Source organism: Calonectris borealis, chromosome 11 (genome assembly GCF_964195595.1).
Source record: "Calonectris borealis chromosome 11, bCalBor7.hap1.2, whole genome shotgun sequence".
NCBI lineage: Eukaryota > Metazoa > Chordata > Aves > Procellariiformes > Procellariidae > Calonectris > Calonectris borealis.
The window spans coordinates 17327160-17348184 of record NC_134322.1 but is presented as its reverse complement, the minus strand read 5'-3'; the positions used below and the strand labels follow the sequence as shown (position 1 = coordinate 17348184).

Genomic DNA, 21025 nt, shown 5'->3' with positions numbered 1-21025 from the left:
TTGTGGTTGTTTGTAGATATAACAAGCCTCGTATGTGACACATTATCTGGAGTAAGGACAAGTGGAATTATGTATTATTTTAAGCCATGATAATGGTCCCAGTTTAGAATGTTATGGTTTATTGACCATAGCAGTGAGATTCTCATGCTGCTTCTATAGTCATCTTGAATCTACTCAGGTAGAGCTACCTAAGCATTGCATGGCATCACACACCACATGAAAGATGACCCACTTGGGGGAAGATAGGTGGTGAAAGGCATCTGCTATCCTATTAGTCAGGTAGTAGAGCTAAACAAGGGTAATACGCAGTAGGTAGAGAAAGTAGCCAACCTATCTGAAAGGCCTGGCACATCTTCTAGGAACCTTTAAAAGTAAGGGCTCCTTTATAAGCCAAATTCTTAAGATTGCCTTTGATTTTTGAACCTCCATAGGGGTAGTACAAATAGTATTCCCCACATTCTTTCCATATTCTCAATGAAACCTCATGCTTTTTTTTCTCTCCAAGTTGTTTCTCTCTCAGAAGTTCTACTAATGTTAATACCACAATATCTCGTCAGGTAAAAGATCCTGATAAAGCCTGGTGCTCCACATGTTAGACAGCATCTTATGAATCGGCCTTCTCAGCCACTATAACTTCTAATGGTAAGTTTTTCCATTACTTCAATAAATGCTAGAACAAGCCCAAAGTTACAGGTTTGGGTTCATAAGACAGTGCCCAAAAATGAGATATAGAGGATGTAATCTGAATACATTTCTCAGAGTTTAACCTCAAAACTAAATGTGTTTATTTTATTGTGCTGATAACACTGATTGTCATCAGTATCCTAAATGGAGTAAGAAATTCTGCACAATACTGAATTTAGAAGTTAAAAAAACAGGTAACCTGTCAGATTAATAATGAAATGAATTTTTAAAGGAAGCTGTAGCATATGTCCTATTTTTACACACGTCCATGGCAGTTCTGCCCATGACAGTCCATTCTCGAAGAAGACTGGCCTTGCTATAATAAATGATAGACATAGGTGTTGGCAAGTTGCATCTCTTCAGAAAAGTAAGGAAGAATTAGTGCAAATGAAAAATGTACATAGGTATCAGTTTGCTGAGGGATATTCTCTATATACCTTAAATAAAAAAAAGCATTTAAAAGTTTAGCTGGGGCAGCTAAAGAAGAATTAACTACAAATCTCTTAGAAAATTCTGGGCATTCGTGGGAGAGAAAGCAGTATTCTGCAATGAAAATGCTAAGAAAGGTCGGTATAATATGAACTGGTTAATATAGACAGTGAATAATATAGTGAATTGTACTGCACACAGTGGTCATCCAGGGCAATGGGAGACATAAATGACAGCTTGAAATTTATGAGTGTACAGTATAGGAGTGTCTTTGGACTCCATGCACTGAATAATTTACAGGTTTTTTTCTAAAGAAGTAGAGTGTTTTGAGCCAGAAATGTCCCCATTATTTTCATTGGTAAAGGAATATATCCTTTTAATCTCAAATATGTTTTTATAAAATCTTAAAACCACAAAGAAAAATGGGTGATATCGTAGGAAATGTATCAAATTGTGGACAAATACAAAACTTGACTCTCTACTTTCTCACATATCATGTCGTTGTTACCAGTTGCATAAACTGGAGCATAAAATGCTAAAATTCTGATTTGGTAATTGCCAGAATTCTAATAAAAATCTACAGCTTGCAAAAACTGAATATTGGGTAAGAGTAAAAATTTGAAAGTGTGTGTTGAGAAATTGAATACAGAGAAGTGGGTGTGAAGTACAATCAAGGGAGGAAACTAGAGAAATTGAAGATGACGAAATATTTGAGACAAAAGGATACATGGAAATACATGGTGGAAATAAAGGATTTGTGATGGAGAGCTATTGTTTTCCCAGGGTCAAGGAACTGAGGGATTTAACTGCAATGACCTGTGAATGATACAATGCAGACTGTTTGTGCATTGAAGATGTACAATCTTTCCAAGCTCTGAGTCCTAGCAATTCAAACCTCTTCAAATGATTTATCTTGGTGCCAAGTTCTGCAATTTGTGCAAAGATGCTGTTTAGTTCAGACAGCTTAATTTCGTAAGAATTGGTGTCAAACAGGAAGCATCCACTAGAAATGAGCTCTGGCAGTGTTTATTTGACATTGTAGTCAAATAAGGATGCAGTCTGACCCACACTTTTTGACATTGTCATTGTTTCATAATGAGAATAGTGAAGGGGGACGCAGCACAGACTGTCAGGGCCCTGGGAGCACTAACTGGCCTTAATGGCCCTGACTGACCTCACGTGGCCTCCACCCACACCCCTGTCCATGGGCCCAGGGGTTCTATTTAAGCTCAGTCCTGGACCATCAGTCTCTCTCTGAGCTTTATTGGAGATGTGCTTGTCCCTGGCTCCTGTTGCTCTGGCCTGTGACCTGGCTTCCTGGTTTGACTTTGCCACATCACCATGAACCAGATGGCTCCAGTTAGCATCATGGGACCTGACCTGTGGATTGCTTTCCTGCCTCATCACCATCAACTTTTCTGGCAGTCTGGACTCCTGGTTGGTCCTGACCGCCACTCCCAGGCTGCCTGCCTTGTTTGAGTACCGTGAGACTGGGCCCTGGCTGGCCAGCCCCTGTCCTGCCAGCCTTGCTGTGGCATTGGGCTCCCTGTCCTGTAGGATGCAGCTGGCCCTTGTGGCTCCCTGACATGCACAATTGTTTGGCTCAACATCAGGATGTTAATCCGCTTCTTTTAAAGTGTGTGCGATGGATCTTGGAGAAGGGCGAGAAAAATGCCCTCTTTGAAACAGTGTTCACGTAGTCGTATTGCCCTAATGGGAAACTGTGAAAAAAGGTGAACCTGATTATGTGGACCTGCAGAGGTGGAGGTGTGAGTGACTGGCTTGTACCTGGGGGTGCACAAGTGGCGGGGAAGGATGGCTTGGGCTGGAGTGAGATCTGTTACAGGGTTGGCAGGGCACATGCTGTAGGAACTATTGCTTATGTGGCAGTATTTTGGGTTTCAATTCCTCTGCCCAGCTTGCTTTTGCCACTTTTCATTCGTTTTCTCATGTTCCTCTCTTGTCTGCAGACCTCAGCTCCCATTGTAATGCCTGGTTCCAAGCTGGTTTTTGTGGCTGTAGGCAACTCTCACAGGTGGATGTGTTTAATGGTTGGTGATCAGAGAGAAAGGACAATAAACCAGCCATAGGTGAGTGTTAGGGCTGACAAGACCTTAGAGCTGGGCCTCAGCAGTGTGTAGTCTATGCTGATGAACAGGCTGTGGGTCTGCATTCAAGTGGGTGCCATCATATTTTCCGTACTCCGACAACGTCTCTGTCTTTCTAAGGCACCTGGTAATTATTCTTCTTTTTTGTTTGAATAATCCTTTGAAGGACAAAGGCATTGGTGATGTTACATGTAGGTCCTTTGAAAGTATGTATTTACTTAAATAGTGTTGAGTGTTGCTTTTCTGTGTTTTTAGTAGCAAATGAGCTCCACAGATGCTAAATTGGATACTTGGGAACATAAAGCAAACCTGGTGTGGTTTTACCCCTCCCTATTACAAACTACTTGTGCCTGTCATGCTCTCCACAAAATGGCATGATCAGGAATTTGAGAATTAGTGATGTGATTCTCCACTACAGCCCCAGTTTATTCAGCTTCTTGTTTGAGGGTTATAGAGAACAGCTTTTCAAAGAAAATTTTTAGGATGAGTTGAGGATATTGACACTTCCCAATTGTTCATCAGCCCCGGAGCAAGATGGGCGGGTATGTTTTATTAACACCACAGCAGTGAGGGCTACAAATAGGTATTTACCCAACTAGAAGAACGGATAATGACAAGAGTAACTCTCCCGCAAGGCCCCTGAACTCCCACCGTGCCTGGGCGGGGCCACCGCTGCAGCGCCTCCGCCGGAGAGGGCAGGGCAGGACGGGACCCGACGCGACCGTGGGGCGGGCATGGGCCCGGGCCCGGCGGCTCCGGGGTGGTACCGGGGAGGCGGAGCGGGCCGGGGGCGGCGGCGTCCTGCGCGTCCCGCCGCAGGAGGGCGGGGGCAGCCGGCTGCTGGCGGGGGAAGATGGCGGCCGGGGTTGCCGAGGTGGCGCTGCGCCTGTCGCGGCAGGAGCGGGAGCTGCGCTGGCTGACGGCGGAGGTCGGCCGACTAAAGGAGCAGGAGGCGCCGTGCTGCCCCGGGAGCTGCAGCCCGGAGCTGCAGCGGCTGAGGGCCGAGAACGAGAAGCTGCGCTACCGCCTCCTGCACCTGCGCCGCAGCCTGGCGGCCGAGCTGGGCAGGGCAGCGCCGGGCCCCGCGCCGGCGGAGCCCGCAGCCGGCGGCGAGGTAGCGCCGGAACGCCCCCGGGGTCCCCCTCGGTGCGGGCGGGGGAGGGCGCCGGGCCTGGCGGGGCCGAGCGCCCGCATCGCTATGGGGTGGGCCAGGCCTCTGCGGGGAGGGAAGGGACAGGAGGGACTCACGGGGGCGAAACGCCTGGCCCCAGCCGGGGGGGTCGGGAGTGCTCCCGGGAATGGAAGCCTGTCTCGGTCGCTGTCCGCACTCCTCGTGTGCCCGGAGCATTGAGCGGTGCTTCTGCCGAGAGTCCCTGCCTTTTCGCAGAGGTGGAATAAGTTTCAGACCGCCGAAAGTTGTTTTTATTGCGCATTAGGCCGTTTTAATCTCCCAGGGTCTCGCTGGGGATATTTTGCCGGTGATGGTTGCAGCAGTAAAATTGGGGAAATTGCGTTGAGAAGATTTTGCTTGGTGAGCAGGTTTGCTGTGTCTGCTGAACATCAAAAGGACGCACTTTAGATGTGTCTAAAAAAGTCTTTCCACTGTACTAAGGACATACCTTATTCGATTGTAATTGCCTTTTTAGCCCAGTATTGCACTGATCTGGTTTGTTTTGTTTCAATGATTGCTGGGAAAAGTCTTAAAGGCATAGGGGTATACTTCATACAATCGCTGTTTTCAGAAAGTCTCCAGTGCAAGTCCAACTGTTGCAGTGAATCAAAATAAAAAGGAAAAGAAAAAAGAAAGTGAAGCTGTGAACCGACATCGGAGTGATGTAAGTGGTTATTTTATACCACATAATAATATAAGAGGAGTATTGTTTGGCTAGGTTCAGAAAAGGTGCTGAAATCTGAAATACTTTGCTGTATTTTGAAATCCCAGATTTTGGGAAGAAGGCTTGCTATAGCATGCATATAGAAAAAATCATTACCTAAGAGCTTCATCGTGGATGTAATTAGTAGAGTTGCTTACATATTCTTAACTCTCTACTTTTTATGTAACAAAAGGATTTGGGCTATTGGGAAATAAAGGTCAGGATACTGTGGTTCCTAAAGAGAGTTCATGAATAGTTAAACTATAAGCGTGCATGATGACTGAAAGAGGATGTTGGCAGCACTAGCTGTAGTTCAACAAATCTTAATAATTCACCTTACAGTAAACTAAAGGAAACTTCCTGTGAACGATCTTATTTGAATCTGATGCTTTGAATGGACTGGCAGAAGTGAGGGCTTGTTGGAGTGATCCAAACTTCTCTAGGATACAGCCAAATACAAATTCTGGGGCAGGAATATAGGCTGCTTTCTGAGGTCAAACTCACAAAGTCATTTAGGCCCAGATTGATGAAGGTGCATTGGAAAATTGGAAAGCCACTATAAAATAGTCAGCAAGTTGGGTGGGACTGTGTATAATTATTTACAAATGCTTTACTGCATATTAGTATAAATTCTAGTCCAGTGAAATCTGGTTTCAGTTGGAACCTTTAGGGTTGCATGAACACTGTGAATCCTTTTATTCTATTTCTCTCACAAATATGTATGTGTATGATTTAATTTATCTGTTACAGCTACAGTGTGAGCCAAGCTTCATAGAAGACAGACTGAAGCTTTACGAAGCACTGAAAAAAGAACATGATGCTTTGCTAGCTTACAGAGCGGCCAACCAGAGCAAACCTATCAAAATTATTCTGACAGATGGAAAGATGGCCGAAGGGGAATCTTGGAAAACCACGCCATATCAATTAGCTGTAGGAATTAGGTAACCTGCAGGTTCAAGGAGTTGTACTTTTGCAGTGATAAATCTGTTACTATCATTTATCTCTTACCTTGTTGCATAAAATATATATGTCAGTGGATGGTGACTCTCTTAAGTTGGTTTATTTAGAAGGCATTGAAACTTCAGCTTAATGCACAAGAAACAGCTGGGTGAAGTTAATTTTCTTAGTGATGCTTGAGGTTCTATGCTGGGATCATAATGCTTGCTTCCAATTAAAAATTACAACAATCAGTGAGACTGCTATCAATTAACAGAGACATTTCAAGTTTTGTGAGTTACCAGATAACAGTAGAAACTGTTGTTAGAAGCAGTCTTTCCTCCAGATCCCCAGCACTGAAAACGGTTGAATGAAACTTTAAGACCTTAAGGGTCTATACCTTAAAAGTAGAAAAGTGTTTAAGACGACCACAGAAACGAACATTAAAGGTCCTTAGGTGCTACAAGATGTGGGTGGGGTCTCATGGGGTTTAGAAACCTAAGCACTTCTGCAAATCTGAACCTAAATATTTTGGTGTCTTGTCATTATTTGTGTTTTTTAGTCAAGTGTTGGCTTCAAATGCCGTCATAGCCAAAGTGAATGGTGAATTGTGGGACCTGGATCGTCCACTGGAGGGAGATTGTACTCTGGAGCTGCTTATGTTTGATAATGAAGAAGCAAAAGCTGTGAGTAAACACTCGCTGGTTTCTGTTTGATTAAAGGAACTAATGACATGAAAATTGATTGCAGCACTATGCTTTTAAAATCTTGAATTAAAAAAAAATCCCCAAAACTATTCAAGTAATGTATTTGTCATGATTTGACAAAGAAAATACTAAGTACCTATAATCTATAGGTAAATAAAAACTTAGTGTTCTTTTCTTCCCTTCTCTTTTACATAAACAGATTATTTCTCAAATGAGATCATACAGAATGTCTTGATTTGTATGCTAACTTGAAATAATTACACGTGTTCTGTGGTTTGACTCTGCGTTTGAAGATCAGACACTGAAAGCAACAGTGAGGCTGTCTTACAGTTTTCTAAAACTTGTCCAATATCAGATTTGAGTCATAAATAAAATCTACACCTCCTTGTACCAGCACTGTTTATTAGAAACTTAAGTAGGCATACCTTAGTCAATTAAACTATGAATATACTTAGCAACACACCCAAATATTTTTTTAATGGGATTCAGTCTTAAGCCTATGTTTATCTTTATGCACTAGAATTAGACTGCATTTTGTCAAAGACTTATTCATGTGATTAAGCTTGTTTGAGGCATTTCAGGAGCCTGTAAAGGCTTTATCTTGTAGCAGTGGCTATGAAGTGGTCTGGATTAATAGGGACTTAGAATGTAAGACTGGTATTGATCTACTGGGTTGCTGACTCCCCTCTTCTGACATTTCAGGTAATGTGGTTTACAGTCCTATGAATAAATGTACTGTATGTGAACAATGGTAACTTAATCGGCTACATTGCTTTAGATGCGGTTAGTATTGCATAGACTTTTAACTGACCAGAAACTAACTTACAAATGAACAAGGTACAATAAGTACTAAGGTGATGGAATCGTGGAGAGGTATAATCATCTGTCAGACTGAAATACGATGGGGCTTTATTGGTACATCTGCCATTATATTAATCATTTAGCGTACTTCAAAATGAGAACAGAAAATTGTTATACTTCTCACAGAATTTAAAAAACATTGATTCCAGTGTATTTCCCATCTGCAGATATACCTCTGTTTTGTTTTTTCTTTTTAGTTGCACAATGCCAATGACCCCATGACTTGCTCAGCTGACTTTATTTGCAGGTTTATTGGCATTCAAGTGCTCATATTCTTGGAGAGGCCATGGAAGGTTATTTTGGGGGCTGCTTATGCTACGGACCACCAATTGAGAATGGATTTTATTATGACATGTACACTGAAGATAGGTAAAATTTCAGTGTCTAAGAACTTTTGATACTCTGTATTGAAGCTCAGTACTAGAATTATTTTTGTTCAGTCATGTTTCTGCATGTTAAAAGTAAAATCATTTATCTAGTATGGTTTAAAACTGACAGGTTAGTCAGCTTCATAGTATAGATCTGTGTATACATATATATTGAGTGTGTGTGTATATTTAAATTCAAGAGCAGACACCTGCTCCGTAAGACTTGCAGCTGTTGAACGTTCTGTGAAAAAATGTAGATAGTTTGGGTAAAACTTTCTGAAATTCCTGGGAGATAGAGGAGACAGTTTCCTTGAATAATCAGGGGGGTTTGGTTTCAAAGTGCCATAGTCACTTGTAGAAATGGCACGTATGCATGTATCCTCATAGAGGTGTTTACTACTTTTCTAATCCTTGTGCACAGCTTTACAATTCTGTTTTTTCCTTGTTTATCTTTCTGTAGTCAGGGAGAATACTGAATCTGCATCAGCTGATAAACTAGCTCTTGCAGCTGCGTTGAGCCTTTTTGTTTGTTTGTTTTTGCTTAAATCATATATACTTTGAGCTACAGATCTTCCAGACATTTAAACATGTCAAAGACTGTTCTAGGGGTGATTGCAGTGGGTTTGTTCAGGGTGATACGGTTTGTGTTTCTGAGGTAAGTGTCTGAAAGTACAGCCGATCGTAAGAAACTAAGAAAAGACTGTGACAAATCACAACAACACATCCCATGTTTTTCAAATTAGACCACTAGAAAGTGGTCACTTAAAAAATGGGAATATCAGAATAATTAATTTATATTTCTTCTGCCTGTGTCTTTTTGTTTAGAGGTGTATCTAGTACTGAATTCCCACTACTAGAGAACCGCTGTAAAAATATCATAAAAGAGAAGCAGGCTTTTGAAAGGCTGGAAGTCAAAAAAGAGATCCTGTTAGACATGTTTAAGGTAAATCTTTGGAGTAGCTGTGATTCTGGTACAACGATCTTTTAAAATATAACTTTTATAAAATACTGCATGTGGCTGACAAAGAAAAAGAATAGCATCCTTTTGCCCCTCTCCATATCCTTCTCAAGTGTTCAGGACGTTTTCAGGCAATAATAAAAACAATTTCTTACTACGCAAAAACATCTCAAGCTCAATGAGATGACAAAGAAATTAGTACACAAAAGGCATGCATTCATTCTGGCTCACTCGCAGAGACAAGTCAAAAAAGACTTTGTCCTCTAGTCCTCCGTTTTATACAGTGAATGTTAGCAGTCTCACTGTACCGTGTTTTAATTGCCTTTCAAAAGTGCTTTGAGGTGTTCAGGTGGTAATCACTATGCTTAACAAACCCTCAGGGAAATTAAGATATTTTTGTCTCTTTCCCCTCTTGTTTTGTAACTCTTCTGAAAGGATATTGAACTTTTGCATACATATATGTGATCATGTGATTTTTTTAGTTATGAGTGTCTTTTACTGATGTATTTGCATTATTAATACATAATTTTAAAATAGAATTTTATCAGCCATTTTATTGATGTTTCTGGCTTTTCATGTTTCCCCACACAGTATAACAAGTTTAAGTGTCGTATCCTTAATGAGAAAGTGAACACACCAACTACCACAATATACAGGTAAAGAAAATTAAGTTAAAAGGTATTATGAAATATTTCTGTAGTTAGATATATTTCATTTAAATTGAGAGGAGAAGAATTTTTTTTTTTATTCTAACTTCTGAATACTTATATGATTGGGACGTAAGTTTGCAATTAATATTGCTACTTATGTAAAATCAGATCTTTTCTTTCTCTGCTGGGACAGATTAGGTCTCAATTTGTGGACAAATGGCAAATCCACTTTTCACTCATTCCCTCTGGTTTCAATAACAGACTAAAATAAGTTACCACCCATGAGGTTGAATTGCTGGATAATGGGGAAAGCTAACTCTTAGCTTAGTGTGGGGTGAGGAACCTGTTCAGTCAGTTGCCAGGGATAAAACTAGTTAGTTGGAAAATGGCAAAAACATTTTTTGCTGTTTGATGTGCATAGCTTGAAATTTCCTGGCCAACTTTAACAAAGTTTACATACAGAACTATATGAATTGCTGAGTGTGTTACGATGTTCTTGATAATAGATCAAGTGTGCTGAGTATTTATTGAGTGAATATTCTGCTTCAGGTAGAAGGCACAATTACATTTAAGATGCACTGAATTTGCTGACTGTTGCATATGTATACTTATGAGTGTGTTTGAACATGTCAAGCATTAACTTGTATGCCATTATGACTGTATTTAAAAATGTTTGAGTGTTTTGATATAAACACTTTTTTTCTTTCGGTGTATAGATGTGGTCCGCTGATTGATCTCTGCAGGGGTCCACATGTGAGACACACTGGAAAAATTAAGGCCCTTAAAATATTTAAAGTAAGTTTAAATTAACTGTGCATTAAAACTTAACTAAACTATGGGTCAGTTGATTTATTTATGTATTTATTTCTCCTGAAGTGATTATGCAAGCGTCCTTTGTATTGTTTTCTTTGCTTACTCTGAAAATAGTCCTTCATTTCTTCCCCAGCTCCCATCATACAAGTAGAACTACAGACTTGCATCATTCATCTGCTTCCAAGGTTTACTGATTCTTGACCATTGCAACAGTACATCAGTGACAGTTAACAGCATCTTTTTTTTATCAGAGGATTAGTGCAGCAACATGCATGCTTAGACTATAATGAAGAGCACTGCAAAAATACTCAAGCTAGTAGTGACTAGATTAGCTGTGGAACCAGTTATACCATGGACAGTAGAGAAGTGCAGTGCCTAAGATAATGCGGCAGTACTGTGCTAGTATCTCCAGCCAGCACTGCACTTTGTAGTACAAATGTCCTAGTTTGAGTCTGTACTAGCTGTCACATCTGTGTGCGGTGTGTGTGCAGTAAATGAACATCCAAGATATTAATTGGTCAGAAAATAGTATTTTGACCTTGTAAAATGGTATCTTTCACGTACAAGAGGTAAAGTGGACCCTGGCAGATGGGCAAGTGCTGCTGTTTAAAAATGGCATTGCTCACAGGAAAGCCAGAGTCAGTGTTTGCAGATGCTTCTGGTTATGATGTGGTTTAAGTTACTTGCAGATGCTAATTTTGGTAACCTTATTAGACTGATCTCATTGGGACATTCATCATAGTTGCTTTTGCTGGCTTCCTGACTGAAGCTTATGGAACTCTGAGTTCCAGGGATAAAGTGTTAGATTGTCGAAACAGCTAGGATTTAACTGTGAGAGTGAGTTAGTTTCGTTTTGTCTTTCCTACTGCGTTATGTTTTGAATGTAAACAAGTGCTGCTTTTTTAGAAGATACAATAAAACATGCCATGATGTGAGTTAAAACAAAGTACCTAAGTAGAGGTAGGACTTGACCAGTCACTTTCATTTGTCTTCTGTATTAGTATGCTGACTAAAAGGCAGTGCAAGTATCTTTGTATTACAAACAAATGCTGGATGACTGCATATAATTCTTTCCCAGGGAAAAAAATCATAACATTTTAATGCATTAGTGTTTATTTCTCCTTTCCCTGAGATTATATATTATCTTAAATTATGGGTTTTGTGCATCAGAATTCCTCTACTTATTGGGAAGGAAAATCTGACATGGAAATTCTGCAGAGAATATATGGAATATCCTTTCCTGATAACAAAATGATGAAGGAATGGGAAAAATTCCAGGAAGAAGCCAGAAACCGGGACCATAGGAAAATTGGAAAGGTACACTATTTCATTGTCTACTTCTCTTTTATGCTTCTGTAATAGAATTCATTCTCTTTTGTTGTTGTTTTTTTTTTTCCTCATTTTGTGACAATTTGAATGGTAGCAGTTCTGTGAACTTCTTGGTGTTGGTTGTATTTTAAAATTTTAATTCTACAAACTCGTCACTTGCATACAAATGTTAAACTAATGTTGAGAAGAAGTAATGGGGTAATCCCTCAGTTTAGGGAAGTATATCAAACCTTTTAATGTGGAGTCTTTTCAGATCCTACCTAAACCCCTGTATTTTTCATAGAAGAGAGAAATTATTGAAAATTGTATAAATGATATGGTTTGGTGATTCTTTATTATAGGCATAAATAAGGTAATAGTTAAGTGTATGTACATGCAGTACTTCAGCTGTTGTGAATATTGTTCATGTATTCCTCTACTAGATTTAAATGAACAGATTTAATCTTAAATTGAGTGTAAATCAGAAGATGTTAGATTGACACAGACGAGGATTGTGACCTAATATTGGTCATGTTGGCATGCAAGTCTCCTAACTGTTGTCACCTTTGCTGTAGTTTTGTAGAGGAGGTGGAGTTATAGGGAGGGTATTTGAGAGAAGATAAGCTTTGTGGATGTTTAAAGGCATAATGGGCAGTACAGGTGAAAGCAGGGAGACATTTATTTGGAAAACTCATGTGTAAGTGAAGGTCAGCATCATTGGCCAAGAGGATGCAGGCATGAACCTCTCACTACTTACTGGCAGAAGTGAAAGAAGAGACTGTGAAGGGCCTTCATAAGCAAAGATGAACAGCTGAGGGTAACTCAGAAGAGGAAGAGCCAATGAGGAATTTACAGAAAACAGTGACAAAGGGAAGAAGTAGAAAAATTATCTTTACAGAAGTGTTCATGCTTATTTCTACTAACTCATTAAGATTTGAATATTTGCATAGTATTTGTTTGATGATTACTTCTATGCCTTTTCAAAAACAAATTATCTAGTATCAGTCAAACAACTTATCTAGTGTCTATGTATCCAATACCTATGATACTGAAGAGGCTAATGTTCTCCAAAGATGTATCAGAGCCACACTGCTGAGCTTGTGTTTTTGAGACAGAATTCTGATAAAGAACGACTGGCTCACAAGCTTCAGCCATAAACCAATAAACAGATCTGATGGGTATATGCTTAATTGCTTTGGTTACTAAAGGTAAGATTGGTTAAGGCTTCAGGATTTTGAGGAAATGTGTATTTACATAGTCACAGTGTCAAATGGAATTCCAATGTTACTACAAATTTCTAAGAGTAAGAACTACAGATAAAATAACTACTGTTGCTGAGAACTTGCGGCTTTCTGGAAATCATCTTGTTGCTGTAATATTTCATTTTTGTGAACAGTCTCAACATGTATGACGTATTCTTGTTCTGCAGTTCCATCTGAAGTGCTGTTACAGCATTCTGTTTTTAATTTCTAGGAGCAAGAACTCTTCTTCTTTCATGATTTGAGTCCTGGAAGCTGCTTTTTCCTCCCCAGAGGTGCCTTTCTTTATAACACACTCGTGGATTTCATACGAGTGAGTATATACCAATGTAGCTCCTAACAAGCCTAATGTCAGTTGTTGATCTTAAGTGATAGGCCATTCATAGCACTGAGCTATCCACAGAGAGAGAAACATCTATGTATGTAAACGTATACCAGATTTTCACTATGATTATACAGATCTAACCTTTTTGAAAATAGGGCAGAGTAAAGCATTGACCTGTGCTTTTTCCAGTTGTGCAAAACCTACATGTGCAGTAGCCCTTTAGTTTCCCAGTAAATCACCATCATAAGAACAGAGTTAAAAAGAATCAGGCTTTTGCTTGTCAAAAGCTTTATCACCTTTTAAATGTTGAATTTGTTTTATAGGAGGAATATCACAGGCGTAATTTTACTGAAGTTGTATCTCCAAACATCTTCAACAGTAAACTCTGGGAAGCTTCAGGACACTGGCAGCACTACAGTGAAAATATGTTCTCTTTTGAGATCGAGAAGGAAACTTTTGCCCTTAAACCAATGAATTGTCCAGGACATTGGTTTGTACTTTGAACTGAAAAACTTCCTATTTTACTTTATTATCTTTTGTGGGGCTGAGGGGAAATAAATGGAGTATTAATATATGCTATCATGTGTATTTACAATAGACTACTAAGCAACTAGTGTGTCCAGAGAGGTCCCCTGACAGTGTCCCAAAGCAGATCGAATACAATTCTTGTAGGACGATCTTTCATTAAGTCTGCACTAAGTGAGCTAGGTTTGTGCATGCTAATACTAATCTGTACCACTAGTAAATACAAATTATGTTGGGTAGAGATAGGCATCAGATGTGGTGTACCAAAAGAAGGTACAGATGAACCAGTCTTGATTGTTACTCTCACAGTGTTTTTTCTAGGTGGTCTTTAGCAATATGTTCCGAGTGCTGCACTTTTTCTGTTTGCCTGCCTTTTAGGATGCAGGCAACCTGAATGAATAAATACTTAAAAATGTGATTAATGTCTGTACTGATTTTGTTTTAGTTTCTGTGTTGTCTTAAATCTTCTATAAAGAAGGATGAAAGGAAGGTTCTTTCATGTTCCTTCTAGCTTGATGTTTGCCCATCGTCCACGATCCTGGAGGGAAATGCCTCTTAGACTTGCAGATTTTGGAGTTCTTCACCGAAATGAACTCTCTGGGACTTTAAGTGGCTTGACTCGTGTAAGGCGCTTCCAACAAGATGATGCTCACATCTTTTGCACGATAGAACAGGTAAAAAAAACCAACCCCAAAAAACCAACAACAACCATCACCAGTCAACCAAAATAAAGAACCCCCCTTCCCTTCCCCTCCCAGTGCAAGCCAACATTAAACGAGAAAAAAATCCTCAAAGTATTTCAACTCTAGCTTCTTCTGTTGTGTTGCTTTGTAGCATAATGCTGCTTTTGATGCATTTTTTGATAGGTTTAGGTGCTTCCGTCTTAGTCATCTGGTATTCCATATTTCTTAGCCTTCTGCAATATTGCTGAAGTCAGTAGCCTGCTGAACTTAGCTTCTCTGTTACAAGTTTCTCAAATAGCTGTGCCATAATTTGTGTTATTTATTTTTCTCTTTGAAATTGAAAACTGCTTATATCAAAAGAAGAAAACAATGTTATTTGTGGGACGTTATTGATTGTGAATTATGTAGTAAAATTTTCTGTATAGAATTTTTTCCTTTGGAAAGATACATTGGGCAACTAAATCCCGAAAGGTAAAATCTTTTGCATCTCCCCCTGCAAAGAAAAAAGCTGTTGACCACATTTTGTTTTCCATAGTAATGCTGAATAAATGCTTTATTTTGTCAGTAATGCCATAGATTTTAGTGGAGCTATGTGAATAAATCTATGTACTCTTGTCAAGTTTGACTCATGCAGTTTGGCTTCTGAAGCCCAGGCTTAACAAGAACATTACTTTTCTTGCCATGCTTTGAAGCTACAACACCTCAGTTCTCTTCACCCATTACCTAGATTTGGGTTTGTAGGATGTAATTTTCATGTGATTTTTAGTGTTTTTTTTTTTCTTTATTTAATGGACTCGTATTCTGATTATGAGGAATTCAGTAAATCCAATTACATTTTTATCTAAGTAAATTTTAACTAATATATTTTGTTTACGTTTAAGATTGAAGAAGAAATTAAAGGCTGTCTTGATTTCTTGAAGTCAGTGTATGCTGTCTTTGGTTTTACCTTTCAACTACATCTTTCTACAAGACCAGAAAATTTTCTAGGAGAGTTAGAGATCTGGGATCATGCAGAAAAGGTAATTCATTTAAAAGCAAGCAAACAAACAAAACGCTTAATATTTGTATTTGCAGAGGTGGATATTTAACTAAGTTCTTTTGTGTTGAATAGTGAAATCAGTGAAATTGCTTGAATCAGATGCTAAATATTGTCCTTAGTGGAAATGCTTGTTGAAGAACGTCACATTAAATGTGAAGTTTCTGTATAAAATGAGAACTTTCTGATTCTTACTTAGCCCCCTATGTTGAACTGATTTGATTTTTATTAATCTTTTTTTTTCCAATTAATTACAACATTTGTACAAGGAAATATTCTTCTTTCAAGATTATTTATCATAAATGACTAAATGCTTGAACAATAGAAGTTGTGCTGCCTGTTGACTCCTTTTGTATTTCAAAGGCAAATACTTTGACTTAGTAATGAAAGGCCTTGTTATACCTTTTTTAATTATTCTCTCGTTTTTGTGATTAGCAACTTCAAAACAGTTTGAATAACTTTGGACAGCAATGGAATTTGAATCCAGGAGATGGAGCATTTTATGGTCCTAAGGTTAGTGAATCAGCATTTTAATATAACTTTGGGATGGACAAGAATACAGACACAATGCAGGCAAACTATATTTAGTAACCATGTTATTTTGCTTCACAGATTGATATTAAAATCAAAGATGCTATTGGCAGGTACCATCAATGTGCTACTATCCAACTTGACTTCCAACTACCCATTCGATTTAATCTTACTTATGTTGGGTGAGTGGTTAAGCTAAATATCTTCCTCTTCTAAATGAAATAATTAACAGAAAAAAAAAAAGTTACTTTCATGATCTGTAATTCCCAGTAAACTGAGATGTATTAATGCTCTGTTGCTCACTTAACAAATGATTAACCTGTACATCAGTAGCCTGGTTAGGAGAGGAAACACCCCCGGTGAGTAGAGGGCTGAGTCATGAACTTGAAGATATTTCCCCAGTGTAATGATAGCTCACTTTAATGGTAAATGCTACTGATTGCAGGAAAATTTCATGATCTGTCTTGTCTGCCAATTCTGAAGACAACTGATCATATATAATGCTAAAGAAAACTCAGCTGAGTCAGTTTTTGCTTTCAGCTTAGTCACTGTGTCTCCTTTGAAGGCATTGCATACAAATTCAAACATGTCCTAATGAGCTAGTATCTTTGTAATAAGTACTTCATTCTTTTTATCAGATAAAGTTAGTTAACGTTGATGAACATAAACCAAATGCGAACAGTTTTTAATTAAAATCTCACTTTGGCTTCCAGCTGGGAAGAGGGATATTTATCCACTGAGTGAATTAATCTTAGTACCATGTTGATTTGAAGACACGTTTTCTGGATTGTTTTTCTTGCTGTGTTTGGTTTTGCATATTATGAAAAGTGTGATGGGGAAGATTTTTTGGTCCTGCTGCATGTTCTACAGTAGATGTCATAGCTCTTTGGTAGGTGATAATACTGTTATGAACAGCAGCTGGCTTTTTTTTAAGTCACAAGCTTGTAATTTAAGGCAAGAAATGAACAGTAAGGGCAGGTAAGATCCTGTGCAACAAAATAAAAGCAAGACATAGCAGAAAAGAAAGAGCGAGGAAGAACATAAAATATTAAAATGCACAGAAATAGAGCTGAGTCAGTCGAGTGTCTTTTCAAACTTAGGAGTTTGTGCCTATGCCACTAGCTACAGGCATGATTATTTTAAGTCACTATGATTATTCAGTATTCCTTTAAAAGCTCGAGTGACTTAAAGTACATTTTTAATAAAAGCGGTAGATTTTGCCTAAGTATAAGTAATTAAATTTTGTCTTTCCATGAAAAGTAGAATCAAAAACATTAGTAGGATTATCTGTGTGTAAGCTAGGAGTTTTTTTTTTTTAAACTTTACTTATTCTTTTTCAGTAAGGATGGCGATGATAAGAAAAGGCCAGTGATTATTCACAGAGCTATTCTGGGATCTGTGGAGAGAATGATAGCTATTCTAGCAGAAAATTATGGAGGAAAATGGTATGTGGCACAAATGCAGTTCTAAAATGTTTAACAACATAGAAAATACAGATCCTCCCTCATGTCCCATATATTATAATGCAAAATAATATCCCTAGAATTTTCTCAAAATTAGTAGGGAAGATTACAAGAAAAGTAGTCTAATTTTATTGTCTGAGTTGTATGATACCATTTTATTAATAGTTCATTATTAGAAATTCAATTTAATGAGATTGCAGGAAAAATTATACAATAAAGCAGAAGTAACAATTGTAATTGAATGTGTATGTGCTGCATTATTCTTGTTCCTTTTTTCTTAAAAATCGTGTTTGTGCTGGGAAGATGTTAGGCATATGTAAAGCAGTTATTTATACAGGCATGAATTGGTCCTAATGTGAAATTTTTTTTAACTTGTAAGATGTATTGTTTCATCTTAAATAAGCTCTGAAGATATTTCTTCATTAATTTAAAGTATTAAGGAAGAGTTAATTCTTACTTTCAGCCACCTATCTGTCTGACTGTCCACCTTTCACTTTAAAGTTATAAATAAAAATGAAAATTATGCAAAAAAATGAAATTCTGTTTAAAATTGTGAAGTCAGCTAGAAAGCGAACAGATGATTAAAGTTCTGCGTATGTCATTTTACTGGAATCAATCTATTTGCTATTTTATGTGAATTTGAAAAGAGGAAGGTAACATTATCCAACGTTCTTAGCTAACGTAAATATTTTTATAAAGTGAAGAAATTATTATTGGGGAGCACGACTATGGCTATGAATGCAAATGTAAAATGCACATTTATTTCATATTTTTCCTGTCCTGCTTGCCAGGCCATTCTGGCTGTCTCCACGGCAGGTCATGGTTGTGCCTGTGGGACCTACTTCTGAAGAGTACGCCCGGCAGGTGAGAGTAGGGCCTTCCTTTTTATAGTAGCAAGCAATTTTAATAGCTCCTTAAGTACTTGTCCTAGAACAAAGAATTAATGCTTTAATAATTTTGGAGACCTATTTGGGGGGAGGGGTAAATTTTTCCATATAGTCTAAAATTTGCATAAGCCTGAGAAAGGGATATGCAACTTCCAGTGTTTTGGGTTCTGTTATTATGTACATACTTCAGTAATTACTAAAGGAAAAAACATTCTGGATGACAAACCTTATATACCAACTAATGTTTCATTACAGAATTATCTGCTTAGAGTAGGGACAGAGCCGGTTTCTTCCATTTCCCAGCATGTATACTCGACTACATTACATTTGACCATGGTTGTTTTTACCCCTCTCCCCTGCTTTTCTTTTAATGCAAGCGTAAGTGGTTTTGTTCCTTCTCTTCCTCCTTTCTCAGACTGAGGAGACATTTTTGACATTCAGCAGTGAAGCTGTCTGAGGAGATCAGCAAATACTTGATAGGGATGTTACTTGTATTGTCTTCCAGCTGGAGTCCTGCTAAGCCCTTGAGCGTTATGTGTGCAGTTTCCTTCACATAACTTCATTGACTTCCCTACAACGATTCACAGGAGCAAAATTATGCATATACATGAATTAATTATTGGAAGAGATCAGGGATTACAGCATGTACAAATTTATGTTGTAGAATATATACTGTAATGTTAAGTGGGAGTGTTTGGGGTTTTTTTTTTTTAGGTTTGCAGTGAATTTTTTGAAGCAGGATTTATGTCAGATGTGGATCTGGATCAAAGTTGCACCTTAAACAAGAAAATCAGAAATGCACAGCTGGCCCAGTATAACTTTATCCTAGGTAATTGCAACATCTTACATTTCTGAATATCATTTGACTTTTAATGTTGGGCATAGAGTTTGTCTAGACTCTCATTTTGTAATGCAGGTAGTCAGTTTAATATCGTTTGTGATATGTCTTGCAGTGGTTGGAGAAAAGGAGAAAGCAAATAATGCTGTCAACGTGCGAACAAGAGACAACAAAGTTCATGGAGAGATTTCAGTATCTTCTGCTATTGAAAAACTCAAGAAATTTAAGAGTTCACATATTGCAAATGCAGAGGAAGAATTCTGATGTTGCTGTTAGGAAAAAAAATCATTAGCTGCCCATGTGAAACAGTGTTTCTTTCCGCCTGTACAGCAGTAATGCTCATCTGAGAGAATTTTCAATTAATGGATACAGAAAATAAGCAAATGTAGCAATGTTGGTGCTCCGGGAATAGCATGAGAGGATAGACGCAACTGCTAACTCCTTTGACAATCCCATGGGATTCCAATCTGCACGAGTTGCAGAATGCTTATTTTAAAAGTCCTACACCTCTGCTAAAATATGTTGGTTTTGCTGTGGAAATAAGTCAGGACTGCACGAAGTCAAGGAACGGGAGGCTGGGGAGCGTACTGGCCGCTGCTGCGATTGCTGAGCTGCCTCAGTCACGGAGCAGTTGCGTAACTGACGTGACCTGGAATCCAGCGCTTGGCAGTTGCTGCATCGGCAGCATTTTGGCTTAGTTTTTTTCTAACTCCAGATTATATCGATTTTTTTTTTTTTCTTGGGGGGCGGGCGGAATAGCTTGATTCTTTCTGAACTTATGTTCATAGGCTATAAATACATTGCTGTCTTGGTTGGAAATCTCAGTGGAACAAGGCACTGATTGAGTTGGTGTGATAATTGGCTGCTGTAAAGGTGATTGCCAGGAATGAAGTTGTTGAATTACTCACCATGTCTGTGTGTGGAAAGTGTTTCTTGGTTTTGGTTTTTTTTTTCCCCTGTGTTTGCTGTTGATTTGGCTTTTTACTAAAACAAACCTTTGAAAAAAACTTCCTGTGTGCAATTTTTTGCTGTATTTGCTTGGGATACTGAGAACGCTGAAAAGGTGCGGATGACAATTTTCGTTTTAAAACACAGCATGCTGGAATTTAAATTGGCCATATTTATCTGACTTGCTTATGCTTATAAATGATTTTAAAGTTACTGTTGCAGGCAACGGAATCAGATTTTTGAAAGATGAATTTTTACCACAATTTTTTTTTACTTTTATATGCTGTTTTTTAGTTACAAGGCTTAGATAGCGTTACTCAATATGTTACTCAATTATCTAAGGAATACAACTGTAGTTGTTGTGATTTAAATATCACTGAAGTGAAGCAGAAAATACTATTTAGTGCATAAATGTTATACAAATACAAAGCTAGTGTTTTCTTTCTGCCTGACGCTTGTACAGATTTGTGTTCAGTAGGCCTGGTTTTGGTTTTGTGTTAGTTTGGTTTTGTGTATCTGTTTTTACCAGCTGATTATCCCTCGCTTTTAAAAGAAAAGGGAAAAAAAAAAAAAGAAAAATTGAAGGAACAAGTGCTGGGAAATCTTTCTGTTCCACTTTACAGAATTAACATGGGGGTTGGAGGGTGATTTTTTTTATTTTATTATTAATTATATATTTTATATATGAAATATCATACTTTTATGGACTACAGCCTACATGATACATGTGTGATGTATCGGACTGCAGAATTAAAACTTCTGGGTTTTTTACAGTGAATTTCTAGGTTTTGCAAAGACAAGACTAACACTTTAGCATACATGTATCTATGCTGT

At 38.3% G+C, this 21025-nt stretch overlaps 1 protein-coding gene across 2 annotated transcripts; it reads left to right on the top strand.

The window, feature by feature from the left end:
• Positions 1–4037: 4037 nt before the first annotated feature.
• Positions 4038–20611, top strand: TARS3 (threonyl-tRNA synthetase 3). 2 transcript variants are annotated; one of them, XM_075160233.1, is made up of 19 exons: positions 4038–4335; positions 4964–5056; positions 5846–6036; positions 6594–6717; positions 7847–7968; positions 8793–8910; positions 9517–9581; positions 10292–10370; positions 11559–11705; positions 13170–13268; positions 13604–13770; positions 14317–14479; positions 15370–15507; positions 15960–16037; positions 16137–16237; positions 17396–17500; positions 18310–18382; positions 19120–19234; positions 19359–20611. In XM_075160233.1, the coding sequence occupies exons 1-19, from the start codon at positions 4075–4077 to the stop codon at positions 19505–19507; spliced, it is 2388 nt and encodes a 795-aa protein (XP_075016334.1). In that variant the 5' UTR covers positions 4038–4074; the 3' UTR covers positions 19508–20611. The 2 variants fall into 2 exon arrangements, with proteins under 2 accessions (XP_075016334.1, XP_075016335.1); XM_075160234.1 differs by lacking the exon at positions 18310–18382 and having other exon boundaries at positions 19359–19618.
• Positions 20612–21025: the final 414 nt, after the last annotated feature.